The sequence below is a fragment of the Austrofundulus limnaeus genome, unplaced genomic scaffold, assembly GCF_001266775.1.
Source record: "Austrofundulus limnaeus strain Quisiro unplaced genomic scaffold, Austrofundulus_limnaeus-1.0 Scaffold104, whole genome shotgun sequence".
NCBI lineage: Eukaryota > Metazoa > Chordata > Actinopteri > Cyprinodontiformes > Rivulidae > Austrofundulus > Austrofundulus limnaeus.
In genome coordinates this window covers 928,848-941,515 of record NW_013952506.1, presented here as the reverse complement: position 1 = coordinate 941,515, position 12,668 = coordinate 928,848, and the positions used below count along the sequence as shown (strand labels likewise).

General features: G+C 35.3%; 2 protein-coding genes across 3 annotated transcripts in view; both read left to right on the top strand.

Annotated features, from left to right (window-relative positions):
* Nucleotides 1-788: 788 nt before the first annotated feature.
* On the top strand, nt 789-3,699 carry LOC106521193 (transmembrane protein 80). The gene is made up of 6 exons (XM_014013656.1): nt 789-832; nt 1,001-1,017; nt 1,136-1,229; nt 1,315-1,407; nt 2,304-2,505; nt 3,368-3,699. Exons 1-6 carry the CDS (start codon nt 814-816, stop codon nt 3,375-3,377), a joined length of 435 nt encoding a protein of 144 aa, XP_013869110.1. The 5' UTR covers nt 789-813; the 3' UTR covers nt 3,378-3,699.
* A 2,179-nt stretch (nt 3,700-5,878) lies between these two features.
* eps8l2 (EPS8 signaling adaptor L2) overlaps nt 5,879-12,668 on the top strand; it is a 38,016-nt gene continuing 31,226 nt past the window's right edge. Inside the window, exon 1 of one of the 2 annotated variants that reach the window (XM_014013650.1) lies at nt 5,879-6,051. The gene's annotated coding sequence lies outside the window, so the exon portion shown is untranslated. Of the gene's footprint in view, nt 6,052-8,688; nt 8,747-12,668 lie in introns of those variants that run through there. The other variant, XM_014013651.1, reaches the window with a different exon arrangement.

Here is a 12,668-nt window from a genome sequence, read left to right as displayed (position 1 = left end):
ACACACACACTCCCCACAACCCAGAACGGTGAAGCCAGATTCAAAGTGTTTATTGTCACGAGCACAAACAGGTTTCCCAGAGTAATGAAATTATTGTTTTGTTGTCCACAATAAATGCCAGGAGAGACAAACCAAAAGAAATACAAATTCACAAAAAAAGACAAAAGCAAAAGGACCAATAGGTAGTGTGCAAAATGTAAAGTCGAGTGATGGAAACATTAAATTATTTAAGATTTTGAGGATATTTGGGAAGAAGTTCTTAAATCTGGAGGTCCTGAATTTCACTTCTGTACCTCCAGTCTGAGGGTATGTGAATAGTTCATGTTGGGGGTGGCTKGATGGAGGCAGCCTTCCTGTGGACAGTGAAGTCCTGGTGATCTTTTCAGCAGTCTTCATCACTCTCTGCAGGTGTTTGTGTTCTGCTGTCCCAGATWGTGATGAAACTGGTTAAGATGCTCTCAACCACACAGCTGTAAATGTTTTAGGTGACATATCAAATTTCCTCAGCCTCCTTAGGAAATGAAGCTGCTGTTTAGCCTTTCTGGACAGGCAGGTAAGAGAACTGAATGGATGTATTTGAAGAAGCCTGGCTGTGACCTACATTGTTGCTTGCAAAATATATATACAGTTATTTCTTATGGAATAATGAAGCTTATAAATAAATAAATAAATAAATAAATAAATAAATAAATAAATAAATAAATAAATAGGCCACACATGATAATAATGAGAAACATGTTGAAGCCCTCTAGAGTTGCAGTACATCTTCCAGCCGCTAGGCGGAGTCACTCCTGTTCAAAGAGGAAAATCAAAATGGCGATCCCCGGACCTGGTATGTAGACGCGTTGCTATGGTTATAGAAACTGTTCAGCTGCAAACTATTTATGAAAACATTATTTCAAACGATTGAACTTAATAAAACCACGAATAGGTCGGTGCATTGCCCGTTCTCGTTTTCTGCACGGATTCTATAATGATAATGTCATGTCTGTGTTTGCAGGGAGGTCTGCGGGTTTGGTATCTTTTTTTTCCTAAAAAATCTTTTATAAATGCACTAAAGTTATAAGATCCAAACTTGACCTTTAACACAGAGAACAGCCCGTTTGTGTGATAAATGACTTAACTCTGCTCCAAGCTGTCTTCAGTCGCTCTGCAGCTGCTTCTGAATCTGACGAGCCTCTACTTCGTCTTCTACTTCCTGTTCACTCTCGGATTAATCATCAGAAAGAGTTAGTGATGCCGGGTTTTCACTCTGATATTTATTTTTCATTTATTAATGAAATATTAACCAGGAATAATGTCTGCTTCTGTCAGGCTTGACGCTGTCCTATCCTGCTGATACTCTCATCTGTGATGTTGCTCTGCTCTTCCTCCTGGCTGCTCTGCAGGTTCTCCATTTCTTCWGTGGTAAGTAGTTTAATATRTGTCCTGTTAATGTTTGGTGGGGGRAAAAAATCTGATTTAATCTGATGTACAGGAGTTATAAGTTGAGAGGATCAAAAATAATAAAAATTATTAGGGCTGTGAAATTAACCGAGTTAACTCTGATTAATTTTAGTGCTGCATGGGCATAGATTAAAGATTTTAATCGCGATTAAAATTTACAATCACTTTACTATGGCTGAATATGTAGGTTTGTATATTGCAATGCACTCAGTGCATGCATGTTTGTAAATGAGAAGTGGTTCTCAAACAGTTTACYTGGATAAATAAAGGTTAAATAAATAAAAGAAACTCCATGTGTAACACCTTAAATACAGGTTTTTTTTCTTTTTGTCTTCTTATGGCTTATTTTATTTTGTTTATTTATGTTTGCTGACAACTGTGACCTTAGTATCTATCTTTCATTCCTMGTGTAGTACTCATTTGGAATAAAAATCCTTGAATTCTTGATTTAACCTCATCATTCTGCACAACATTTAACTGACTCAAATATGTTTGGAGCATTTTTAGGTCCCATTTCATATTAAAACAATCATATCTAAGCATCAATTTTGTTTTCTAAATAAAAACATTAAAAACTAATTAATAACTCAAGTAATTTATTTTATCAATAGAAATGTATGTTAAATTTAAGATTAATCATGATTAATTCACAGCTACTTTGGGATTAATCAAATTAAAAATATTAATCATTTGACAACCCTAAAAATATATAAGAATGATTAAAATGAGCTGTTTATATTTTTTTACATTCCCGATGCAAATTAATAAAACCTCTCACAATTTTTATTTTGTTAAATAAAGTAAAAATAGAAGTTATTGTAAAAAGCATCATAAGTAAAATAAATATTTGTCTGCAGGTGTGAAGGGCAATCTGACGGAGAATGAGAGCTATATTCTAGGTCACCTTTTTGTGACAGCACCAACCATCCTGTTGGCGATCTACTTCCTGGTGTGGCAGACCTACGTGATGCGGATGGATGTAATCATCAGCAGCATCTTAGTTGCTGTCTATGGCTTAGACGGAGTCTTGGCTTTGATTACCTTAGCCAGATTTGCAAGGTTGGTCCCACTTAGACTAGGTTTTACAGCTGCTAGTACACACTAAAGAGACAATCTCAAATATCTTTTATTGTTMAGTTACTGTCACCACAGGGCTGAAAATAACGATGATAAGTAATTACTGAATTTGGAAAACATCGCATTTACAGTTTAGAACGCAAACAAAAACAAAGTGATTAACAGCATCCTGTAAGTGTGACTGTTTAAAAGGTCTGATTCAAAAACAGACCTGTAATCACCATTAACTGTCGTGGAAAAGAGGCATGAGATCCTCAACACAAACCTCAAAATTCATGTTGTTTTAAAGATTTTTCTTCTTTATGTTCATGTTTTTTCAGCCTTGAAACATGTTACATAAATGACACAGAGGAAAGTATCAGATGTCAAACGTGGACAAAACCTGTCATCATCCCCTGAAGAGGCCAGCCTCTTAAGCTTCGTTTGTTTCTGACTGACATGATTTATTGACATAATTAGCCTCATATGTTTCATTTGAAAGGCCRAGCTGCGGTGAGCGTGTTTTGTTTGGGTTTTTTTTTTTTCATGCCATTGTTAATGAAAGTAATAAATCCTGGTTCCTTTGAAGACACGTCTGCATTATTAATAGGGACTGCATTCATTCGAGTAATGCTGTATRCCTTATTGAGAGACACAACATTCTCAAATTTTCCTTCCAAGATGGACTCACAGGCAGTCTTGATAAAAGAAACAATCTGATGTTGCTGCAGTGATATAAAACATTTAAAAAGGAATTATGCTGGAAATGATTTTAAAACTTTATGAGCGGACTTYTTTAAACTTTTATTAAAGTAAAGTTTGTTGCCGTTTCAAATTTTAACATGCTTTACTTTGTGTCTTTCAGTGTTTCATGAAGAAGTCTTCTCTTCAGCTGAGCTTGTTGGTTTTCAACACTTTTTTACAATTTAAAAACTGAAATCAGCACATCTTTCTCTCACTGTGGATTGTGTAAAAATATGTTTTTGCCTTATTTTTTTGGATAAAATGATCAAAACATGGATATTCTGTTAATGGGTTTTAATTGTTTTCATAATCGTAATCAAAGAAACAGAACCAGAGTTTTTATCTAGTTTTTAAAATTATTCTCAACATGTTAATCAAGTCACGTTTGTTACATTTAAGTTTTGTCCAGTAGAGGGTAGAATTGTTTTAATAAATACTTGAATACCAACTTAATGGATGTTCTGCACTGCTTTTCTTTAAACACCTTTTAAAATGCCATTATGAGATGTTTTATGTTGGAGTTTAAAGCTTAAAAGTCTTTAAACTGTGTAACCATTATGAAAGTCACTCTTTTGCTTTGATCAATACTTTCACACAACAACTACCGCAAGTCCATAAACTGTTTGACCCACGTAGAAACAGCCGGTACTGAGAAATCTTTAAACAATGACTAAAACCTTCTCTTTACTCTTCTGGGTAATCATATGATGTCAGTACTGAGCTTTAAGTGTCKGTAGTTTTAGTGAGTCCTCGTTCGTCAGCCTGGTGATTTGCCAGCACTGACACCTGAAGTTAATGATCAAACCCAGGGACAAGGTTTCCAAAGTAACCGTGTTCAAAACAAATGACTTGTAATAACGCTGGAGGTTGAGCAACAGGTGAGTAGAGATAAACACTGACTGCAGGTCAGCCACGCTGCACTTCTGCCCCTGACGTGCTCACAGATATTTAAGCTGTTTAAACTTCATTATTATTCTTGTTTATGTAAATTGTTCAGAATATAAATTACATGTTAACGATCTTCACAGGAAGAGAGGCCCTTCTTTCAGTGAGTTACATTGAAACCGGGGCAGTGATCCATTCTGCTCATCCTTCACCCAGTTCAAAGTACCTGAGTTATACTTTGATAAAAGTACAAGTACTATAAAATTACTTTGGTAAAAGTTAAAGTCTTCTCTAAGAATATTACTTGAGTAAACTCTTTGAAGTATCTTACATTTGTAAGTATCAAAAGTAACATTCTGATATGTACTTAAGTATTAAAAGTAAAAGTATTGAGTCAGTGAGCTGGCAGAAAGTCCAAAATGACATTGGAAGCTGACCTCCCCAAAAACCCTTTACCAAAAGACATAATAACTGTATTGTTATATTAAAATGTTAATGTTGAAAACTTGGGATGGACTAGAGTAGACTACCCATTTCAGTTGCTACTGTATATACTCATATACTACATGTATCTGATATGTTCTGCTGGAGTGTGACATGATTTGTGTCATACAGGTGAGATRGATCATTCAAACCAATATACRTTTTCACATATTTTCACTTATCGTACAGTTAAATTTACTTTATTCAGGAGGCGCAATTTACCTGGGTAGGTTTTTATGGATTTTTTAAAACAATAACACTTTCTATTGCTTACTTTTTAAATTTAAAGAGTAGAAAGTATAAATAATTGTGTGAAAATGTAAAGAGTATTAGTAAACAAATCGTCTGAAAAATAATCACTCAAGTAAAAGAAAACCAGGAAACCAAAATTTCTTAATTATAGTAACAAACTATTTGTGCTTTGTTACTTTATGACTCTGACTAGTTACATACATTTAAAAAAAACCTGTGGATAATGAAAAAAGTCTGGTACTGAAGAACTTTGAAAGTTTTCTCAATATACACTGGAAATCACATTTTACACATTAATCCTGTATGTGGATACACAACTTAGAGTCAGAATCCTCCAAAGTCTAAGCCAAGCTGTGCCTAAGGAGACAATAATAAAGTGATAATGATGAAGCATTATTATTAATAAAAATATTATTGTTGTTGTTGATATTTTGGAGCAGTGATTTTTTTATTTGGTAATCTGGAAGTTTATTATGTATTTATATATTGTAACATAAATAATAAAAAAGGAAAAATTAAAAAGAAAGACTATTTGGTTATTTATTAGGATAAACCATGGCATAAAGTGTGTGGATTTAGACTCCTTAGGCCCACTCATGTCCATCCATCCACCCCTCCATCATTTTACCTGGACAGGTTGCACGTCCATCAGGAAACACATTGAGAAATTTCACCAGATGAAATTAAAGAATCGAATCAAAAAGAACCTTATCTGCTTTTAATATTTTGTATTTTTTTAATGAGAAAAATGTTTGCATTACAAAGCAAAAGGAAATAATTGTTAATAAAACTTTTTTTTCTTCAATTACACTGCAGGACAGATAAAAAAAAACATCCTGTACCTCAAGTCAAAACTTTTCTAAACTCATTTGATAAATGAGCCTTTCACATTACCAGCAAGATCATCACAGTAAACTGTTGCTCCGCCCCTTATGGTGGCTCCGCCCATCGAAATAGCCCCGCCTTTTGTCCGGTTGAGTTACCTGTGAAACGTGTCCTSTACCTCAGTGTCTGACAGCTGACGGCGCTCGGCAGGTGTTTAATAGACGGTTCGGGACGTGTTTGGTCACCAGAAGACACCGAGAGGCCATCTGTCTGAGCAGCGTGCAGGCAGGTGTGGATGGCAGGCTGATGTTTCCYCGCACGTGCGTCCACCTGAGCGTCCAGTCCGGAGAATAAAAAACAGTAAGTTCCAGCGTCAGAGTGAAACAACATGCTGAGTTTCACTTTTAACCTTTGCTTTCAAAGCAAACAGAAATAACTTCACCTCCAAGCTGTCACGGCTTTAGATTCAACTCACGTGATCTTGTCCTGTTTGACATTATTATTATTATTATTATTATTATTATTATTATTATTATTATTATTATTATCATGCTGTTTTAAATCACCCATTTGAAGCTTTTTGGAAGATGGTCAATCAGTTCTGCTGCATGGTTTTACTGACTGAAGGTGGGGGGAATCTGCTTGTTAAGGGTAAACATGATGCATTATTATCAAAAAGGTATATGCACATCATTTATAAGACTAGGTTTGCTGGGGCTTTTAATCTCAACCTTTTGTTTGTTTGGAAAAATCTGTGTTTGCACAGAGAAGAAAGCCTTAATGGAGCTGTCTGGGTGTAATAATAATACACTGTGGCACAGCAAAGTTACATTCAWCTCAATGTCAGTGTAAGCAGCTGTCTGGATGATGAACACAAGTCTGATATTTTTTTAGTTTCATTGACTTTGTGAGCAACAGGGATTAAATAAGACAATGTTTAACAAACACATGGATGGATTTTTGTAAAAATGCTGAGTGAATGCTAACTGCTGAACTTTGCCAAAGAAACTGAAAAGTTTAAACAAGCAGGCAAAAACTTAAATGGGAAAAACTGCGGGTCAAAGTTAAAAAAACAGGGACAATGTGCAAATAAAACATTAAAAAGATGCTTTGTACCAGATTAGCTTATGCTTATTTCCATCTGTAGTCCAAATTGGCTAAAAGCGAATAGCAACACCGTAATTTAAAGCTAAAAACTTAAAATAACAAGGTAGAAGCTAAAACCCTAAAACAACAAATCAGTACCTAAAAGCTAAAATTAGCAAAGCAGAAGCTAAAAACTTAAAACAGTAAAATAGAAGCTAACAACAAAGTTGTAGCTAAAAGCTACAAACAACAAAGCTGTAGCTAATRGCTAAAAACAACAATTCTGACAATGTAAAGGTTCCAAACAATAAGTCATAGCACAYTATTCCCACAACATTTTGATATATRAAAGGTTAAAATAGCACAAAGTATGAGGAAGTTTTTTTTTTGCAAAACCTAACAAATAGACAAACTATAAACAGGATAAGAATAGTACTATAAATGCTGAATCAGCATTCACACAAACATTTCTTGAAGAGATGCCGATCGTCAGTCAATTTTTAAATCAGAGTTTTAGACTAAGATCATCTTGTGTGGAGTTCTGCTCATTGTTGATTATGCTCAGCTACCACCACACCAAATTTCAGCTCGTTGTCTAAAAGCATAGTGTCTAATCCTGGTCCTCGAGTGCCCCTGTCCTGCATATTTTAGATGTTTCTCTCCTCTGACACACCTGATTTGAATGAAAGGGTGATTAACAGGCTTCTGGAGAACTTGAAGAGGTAATCCACTGAATGAAGCGTGTTGGGGCAGGGAAACAAGTAAAACATGCAGGATAGTCCTCGAAGGCCAAGATTGGACACCCCTGGTCTGTAAGATTGGCTGAGTTGGCCTTTAGGTCAGTTGGCTATGGTGGCCATCTTAAATTGGAAAAAAGTGAAGCAGTTATAGATGTCAACTGAATGACTGCGAAAGTTTCATAAAWTTTTTTTGGTAATTTTGGCAATGGCAAAGACAAACACACATTAATTCAAACAAAAAACTATATTGCTAATTATTTTAGAATTTTATTTTATTGTTTTTTTGTGTGTGTTTTGTCTTTGTTAAACAGATTATTGGATTATGTTATGGGGTAGCTGTGATTAGAGTAGTCATCTTCTAACGAGAAAGTCAGAGGTTTCACACCACCAGATGCAGTCACATGTCCATCTTCAGGCCAAACTCCTCGTTTCCTCTGATGTGCTCTATCTGTGTACAAAGGCTGTATGAATGTGTTTTAATGGGTAAAAAACAGCACAGATTGTGTTGTAAAGTGCTTTGAGTAGCCTAGCTGCCTAAAGGCTGTATAAATACATTTCATTTGTATATATATTTTAATAGTTAACTGCTTACTAAAAATAAACACAAAGTAAAAAAAAAAACAACCAACTTATCTTATTTGGGCTCAATCAAAAAAGAATGCACACATGAATAAAACGTCATCTGATAATGTTTTGTTACTAATTTATGACCTCATGAGTCAAAGTGCATAAAAATTATGCAGCTATGGTCATTCTGAAACTACAACGCTTTGTCTGAAGCCTCAGCTGGTTGTTTTTTTTTAACACCATGCAGCCCTAATTACAGCATTTAGCCATGTGGTCAGAGGAAAGTGGTGCCATTTGGTTTTAATAGGTGTAGGAAAAACAAACGACCAAATGAGAAAGGCTCACTGTTGGTGCATGAATCACATTGTTGATAGTGGCAACATTTCCAGCTTTTGTAACGGCACAAGCTAATTCAAAAAATGACCGCCCGGCCCGGAAAGCTTCGAATAAGATATGCTTTATCTATGACCCCATGGTTATTCAGGAGGTCACAGTGCAAAGTCCAGATTGCTTATGTAAGAGCAAGATCTGATTTTTATATAGATTACAGGAGTCCTTGCTGACAGTATTGTCTCGGTAAATGTTGTGAGTATTCACCTGGCTAAGCTTTGATTTTTTTTTCTTTTAAAGAAAAAGCAAGGGACCTCTAAAGAATATAAGCTGTAAGTACCGAGTTTATTTCACCACAGCGAAGCCTGTCAGCAGTGATTAATWCAGCTTCAGGTGTGTTTTGAGGCGTGTTGTGTTTCTGAAGAGCTGAAATGCTAAGCATGTGGAGAAGATTGTTAAAGAAAAATGAAAAAAAAAAGATTGTGGTTTTAGAGCTGTTATTGAGCTTTTTTAAGAAAAAAATATCTAGTGTTTGTGGCATGTACTTCAGCCTTTAGCTATGACATAAAATCCTTGTTTTAAGTATTTTGAACTCCTCTTTCTCTTTTTTATAGTCTAAGTAGTTCTGATGTTTGCTCTTTATAGTCTTTATATTTATTACATAAATAACAGATATGTCAGCTACAGTCAGCGGTTTACATACTCATCATTGGCATAAACATTATTAACTTTGAACTTTGAACTATTTATTTGAACTGTCCTTTATGGTGGACTGATTATACAAAACATTTTTAAAAAAACAAGAGCTAGATTCAGAAGTTAATTTAATGTGGATTTTCTCTATTTTAGCTGGTTCAAGTATATACTAGTGTTGCGATATCGGTCACCTCTCATACAGAGATAATTAAAATTCTGCAGTGCATCACTGTAAGAGACAGTGGGGACCATGGCAAACTATTATCATCACAAAGGAAGTACCAAAATCTTTTTCCCAGGTCCCACACAAAGAGATTTAGTCTAAATAAGTTCTACATATTAAGTTATCTACTCACATTATACTGTAAGTTTTAGGGCTTTAGTTCTTTCCTCTCTTGGTCTTGGTCTCGACTTGGTCTAGTCCCTAAAAGTCTTGGTCTTGTCTCTCAGTACACTCTGGTCTTGACTTGGCCTTGAGTTAGGTGGTCTTGAATACACCACTAATACATACGGCCTAAAATACAGAAACCCATAGCGATGTTAGAATAAATTACCCTTAGTAAGTTGCAACATGACCTCGAGCTTTTTGTATCCATTTTTAGGCTTCTGGTTGAATATTTCACTCTTCTCATGGCTGAGATCAGGACTTTAGGAATGCCATTTCAAAAGCTTTATGTTTTGCGTATTTTATCCATTCAGAAACCAGCTCTAATGTGTGTTTGGGGGGGGGAATGTCCCTGTTGGACAAGTTTCCACCATCTAGATGTTGATTTGCACTTTGTACAGTGCACTAGTGCTACAGAATGAGATTGCCACCAACTTACTTGAAAGTTGGATCAGTGTTTTCATGTTTGACAGCCTCAACATGACTCCTCCAAACACCCTTCATCTCATTGTGGCCAAATAACTCAATACTGGTCCTGTTTGACCATAAAACCCTTTCTTCAGAAGGCACTTTGTTTACCCATGAGCTGCAACTTTCAACCCATGTTTTTGGTATTTCTTGGTCGTCCCTCTTCTCCATCAGTGGAGAAGTAAAGCTGGCTTCATTGTGGACGATGATACTGGTGTTCCAGCAGCTTCCAGTTCACAGTAGGCTTGAGCTTTAATGATACCTGTTACTGCACATCTTTACAGATATTCTTTCATCCCAGGGGGACAGATGAACAGTAGTCATTCCAGTAAGTGCTGGCAAGCAAATCTTTGTCTGTGCTGGCAAAGATAATCTGCTATGCGGTCAACCATGATCGCTAATGAGAAGTTAACTGGCCTTACCTAGAACCTTTAGCACCACTTGTTTATAGGTTTAGGTGGGTTTTATATATTTAATTTTAAACAGGTCTTCTATGTAAATTCAAAATCCAAAATTTTAATTTTTGTGGATTATAGAAAACACCATAAATTCTTTCTTGTGAGTCCTATTTTTTGTTTTTAAAACACACTGAAGTTTTATGTTGTATTATTCTATTCTGGAAAAGGAGCAGTTCAAGTAAATAATTAAAGCACAAAGTTGATTTGACATTCATGCCCATGATGAATCAAATGGATCACATTTGATTGGTTTTAGAGAATAAATYGCTCTCATTCTCAGACGATTTGTCCTCTTTACAAAGCAGAATGGTGATTCCACCTGTGTGAGTGAGTTAATTATGACAATTAGAGCCWTATGATATCATTTATCATAGGAAAAAATGCTGTGTAAAACACATGGTGTTTTTTTTTCATGTGCTAGCTAGACAAACATGCAACAGCACCTGTTTGTTTWTCTAATTATTGCTTCTATACCTCATATTTAGCTTCACACCATAAGCTGTCGTTATTCAACCATGACACCATGCAGTGAGTTCAGAGGTGCTCAAATGGCTCTGAACTGTGAGGCCGACTGTACAAAACCCAGCCTGTCCTCTTCTGCCCTCCTGAAACCTGGCAGCGGGCCAAACCGAGGAACAATAGAACAGATGACCTGCGAGATAAGAAATGTTTATCACAGATTTCACTTACAGTGATATAATTAAACATTGTTAGGGCAGTTTTKAAGTCTTGGGGGCAGAATGACCATAGTTCAAGGTGTGAGAAGTGTTGTAATTTCTGAGAAGACTGACAATYGTGTTGTTATCATTTCCAAGGAAGACGAAACTGAAAAACAAAAGGCAAAAGCAACCATTACAGGCTGAAAATTTGAAATAAATAGAATGCTGGTGACAAAATAAATAAGTAAATAAAACTAACAGAACTGGTTTCTTGCASCAGTTCCAAATGCCACCATCTGATTGTCTTCAGGGTTAAATGCAGCTCACCTTAGCCATTAAAGAGATAGTTCAGATCTTTTTAAGTGGGGTTCTGTGGCAGGGCTATGAACAGTTGTAGATATAGCTCTTTGAATGAGCTCAATTTGGGAAAAATGTTCAATTCTAATTAGAATGACAAGCTAATGGCTCATATATCTCACTATACTGTTATATAATATATACAATACAGACCAAAGGTTTGGACACACCTTCTCATTCAGAGGTTTCTAAATTTTCATGATTATGAAAATTGTAGATTCACACTGAAGGCATCAGTACTACAAATTGACACATGTGGAATTATATACTTAACAAAAAAGTGTGAAACAATTGAAAATATGTTTTATATTCTAGGTTCTTCAAAGTAGCCACCTTTTGCTTTGATTACTGCTTGACACACTCTTGGCATTCTGTTGATGAGCTTCAAGAGGTAGTCACCTGAAATGGTTTTCACTTCACWGGTGTGCCCTGTCAGGTTTAATATGTGGGATTTCTTACCTTATAAATGGGGTTGGGACCATCAGTTGTGTTGTGCAGAAGGTGGATACAGTCCACAGCTGATAGTCCTACTGAATAGACGGTTAGAATTTGTATTATGGCAAGAAAAAAGAGCTAAGTATACATAAATATTTGGTCTGAATCCTAATTTGATGTCATTTTAATGAGGAATTTTTTTATGCCCTTTTAAAGAGGAAACCTCAAATTWTATTTGAATATTGAGATTTTCCAGCTAAAAAACAACAACACTTTGCTAGCTCACGGGGAAAATCTTAAAAATTTAAGGCGTTTTTCCTCAAAATCTGTTTTCTTTTGTTGCTACTGTTCAAAATAGTGCTTCAAAATTTTGTTTTATGATTATATTTCAGAGAGTTCATTCAACTGATACAAGGCTTTTATTCATTGTATTTTGACAAAATGCTATTTTTGTTAACATTTTAGTCAAAACACTATATTTGCCTGTTTCTCCATTTACCACTTTTGGACTTAATCCTCGTTTCGATGTGATGGGTCACATTTCATTGTACAAAAAAATTCAGGATATTTTACTGTGTTCTGTGTACTTTTAAACTTCAATTTTTGTCATAAAAACATTTCACTGCAAGTTGAACTTTGTGTATGTGAAATTTATTTGATTTGATTGCTCCCATTTTTATCTTCTGTTGCTAACATATTTTATGAAGGCAATGCATTCCACATAGAGAAAAAGCTATTGAACATACAGGTGCTGGTCATAAAATTAGAATATCATGAAAAAGTAGATTTATTTCAA